At 57.1% G+C, this 2,374-nt stretch overlaps 1 protein-coding gene across 1 annotated transcript in view; it reads left to right on the top strand.

The window, feature by feature from the left end:
• Positions 1-2,374, top strand: part of PCGF2 (polycomb group ring finger 2) — a gene marked incomplete at its 3' end in the record, with an annotated part of 4,391 nt that overhangs the window by 1,691 nt on the left and 326 nt on the right. Inside the window, exons 3-5 of the mRNA XM_009325623.1 lie at positions 1,166-1,221; positions 1,812-1,862; positions 1,948-2,056. Of these exons, the coding sequence (XP_009323898.1) occupies positions 1,166-1,221; positions 1,812-1,862; positions 1,948-2,056 (216 nt within the window). The remainder of the gene's footprint in view (positions 1-1,165; positions 1,222-1,811; positions 1,863-1,947; positions 2,057-2,374) is intronic.

Consider the following 2,374-nt stretch of genomic DNA (forward strand, 5'->3'; position numbering starts at 1 on the left):
CCCCAAACCGGTGCCGCGGCACCGCCGAAACCCCCGCGCCCCGTCGTGGTGCTGTGCGGTGCCGAGGGTGCTGCGCACGCGCGGCCACCGCATCCCCCGTGGCACCCCGGCCCCCACCCAGCGCCACCGTGCTGGGCTGAATGGGGTTGACTCATGCAAGAGCAGCGACCGGCTGGTAATTAAGCTGCCAGTCAAGCGGCCGAGGTTGCTTTTTCATTAGCTTGTTGTAAATTATAAAGCAAATTCTCTGGGTATGTATTATAAATAAAATCACAGCGGGGCCTCACGAACCAGAGTGACATCACCGAGGAATTAGGGATGAAAGACATGGCTGGGCTAAAAATAATACAGGGTACGGTCATTTGTTTTTCTTTTAAATAAAGGCCTTATTATTAAAATGGAAATAATTGCAGATATAATTTACTTTTCACCAGTCCCACTGCTCTTGCTTTGTTTTTGAGATTGTTTTTTATTCGGCTGAGCTGCTGCTTTTAAATTGTGCCTGCGGGGTCCCAAGCCTTCCAGCAAAATCCCGTTCCCGGCTCTGTGCTGAGGATGGGACTTGAGCTTCCCCAGTTCCTCGAGTGCTTCAGAAGGTCCTACCTTGAGATGTTCACGTTTTAGGGAATCCGCTTCGCTTTCCTGTATAACAACCTGACAGTGGACGCTGTCCTGCCATCCTTGCAACGGAGGGAAATCAAAGCCTGAGCCCTGAACTGCAGCCGAGTTAAAAAATAAGATTAGATGCAAATTAAAACTTGCAGGAACATTTGCTGGTCTTAGATAATTTTTTTTGTAAGTTCTCAGTGTGTTTTTGTAATCGTTTTGACTACTGAAACGGATCCTGGCCCCAAAATCCTGCTGTCATCATCCCTAGCAATTACAAGGATTTTTGAAATGGTTTTCTTTCTTCTCCCAGAGTTAACCCTCCGCGGTGAGCGCGGGGGCGGACGGGTGTCCCTGCGAGACAGGGTTGTGGCGTCGCCGTGGGATGGGGAGCTGGGGCTTTGTGCTGGGAGTTCCCCGGGAGGGAGATGGGGAGAAGCGGCGTTCGGGCCAGCCGGGGCACGCGTGGTGCGGGGCAGCTTTGGGCAGCCCCGGGAAGCCAGCCGCCCCCCTCCAGCTGATTTCTCTCTCTTTTTTCCTATTTCTTTTCTTCCCCCAGGTCGGACAAAACCCTCCAGGACATAGTGTACAAACTGGTCCCGGGGCTTTTCAAAGGTACAGCCATGGACAGTTCTAACTGTGTGGGTTTGGGGTTGTTTGTAACTCACTCCCACCCACCAGTGAAACCGGTCCCCCGGATTTCGCGCTGCCCACGCACGCCCCTGCCCGTGTAACGGGGACTGCAGGAAAATGCATGGTGTGAACGGACAGGGATGGGTCCGTCCGGATAGTGCCCATCCCACGCTCCGGCAGCCCGGGGGCTGCTGCTGGGGGGAACCACGAAAAGCAAAGCTGGGAGCAGGAGCCGCGGATTTGCTCTCCAAGTGCCTGCCCGTCCTCGGGGGAAAAAGTGTGGGGGTCTGCAGGTGTGGAAAGACTGAGGACAGTCGAGCCGCCATAAAGGCATTCTCACAGCAGCGGATTTGCAGCCGCTCCGAGGGTTTTACTGGTACGACTTGATCGCTCTTGCTAAAGCAACTGCTCTCCTACGGGTCCGTCTGCACCAGGCAGCTCGTGCTTGAGCTGCCGGCGGGGAGCAGGCGCTCGGCAATCCGGGGCTTCTTCTTGCTCCCCTCTCTTTCCACCCATCTCCCCCTTTCTGTGATTTTTTTTCCCCCTCACCTTCCTCTTCCCTTTTCCCACAGATGAGATGAAAAGGCGGCGCGACTTCTACGCAGCCTACCCCATGGCAGAGGGTGAGTGTCAGCCCCGGGGACCCCCCCCTCGCCCCGGCTGTGCCCCCCACCCCGGCTCAGCCTCTCCCTCCCTCTGCTCCCGCAGTTCCCAACGGGTCCAACGAAGATCGCGGGGAAGTCTCCGAGCAGGACAAGGGGAACCTGACAGACGACGAGATTGTCAGCCTGTCCATAGAGTTCTATGAAGGGTCCAGGTATCGTTTTCTGGCTGCTGCTAAGCCTCTGCCCAGGTTTGAGGGTTGAGAATAAACTCTCACCCTCTCTCCCCACTCGAGAGACGGAGCTGAGATGCCAGGTGGTGATGGCTGACACAGCCCCTGCTCGGGGCTCAGCGTCTCCCGGGGTGCTTGAAGGGACAGAGGAGCGCCCAAAACCCATCTGCCCGGGTCCCCCATCCTGCATCCTCTGTGGGTGCTTGCTATGGCAGCGGGGTCCCGGCATCGCTGCCCCCTGGGCAGGCAGGGGAAGGCTCCTTCCCAGGCAGCAGAGCCCAAGGCCTGCCGCGGCCCCGG

Source organism: Pygoscelis adeliae, unplaced genomic scaffold (assembly GCF_000699105.1).
Source record: "Pygoscelis adeliae isolate BGI_AS28 unplaced genomic scaffold, ASM69910v1 Scaffold706, whole genome shotgun sequence".
Lineage (NCBI taxonomy): Eukaryota > Metazoa > Chordata > Aves > Sphenisciformes > Spheniscidae > Pygoscelis > Pygoscelis adeliae.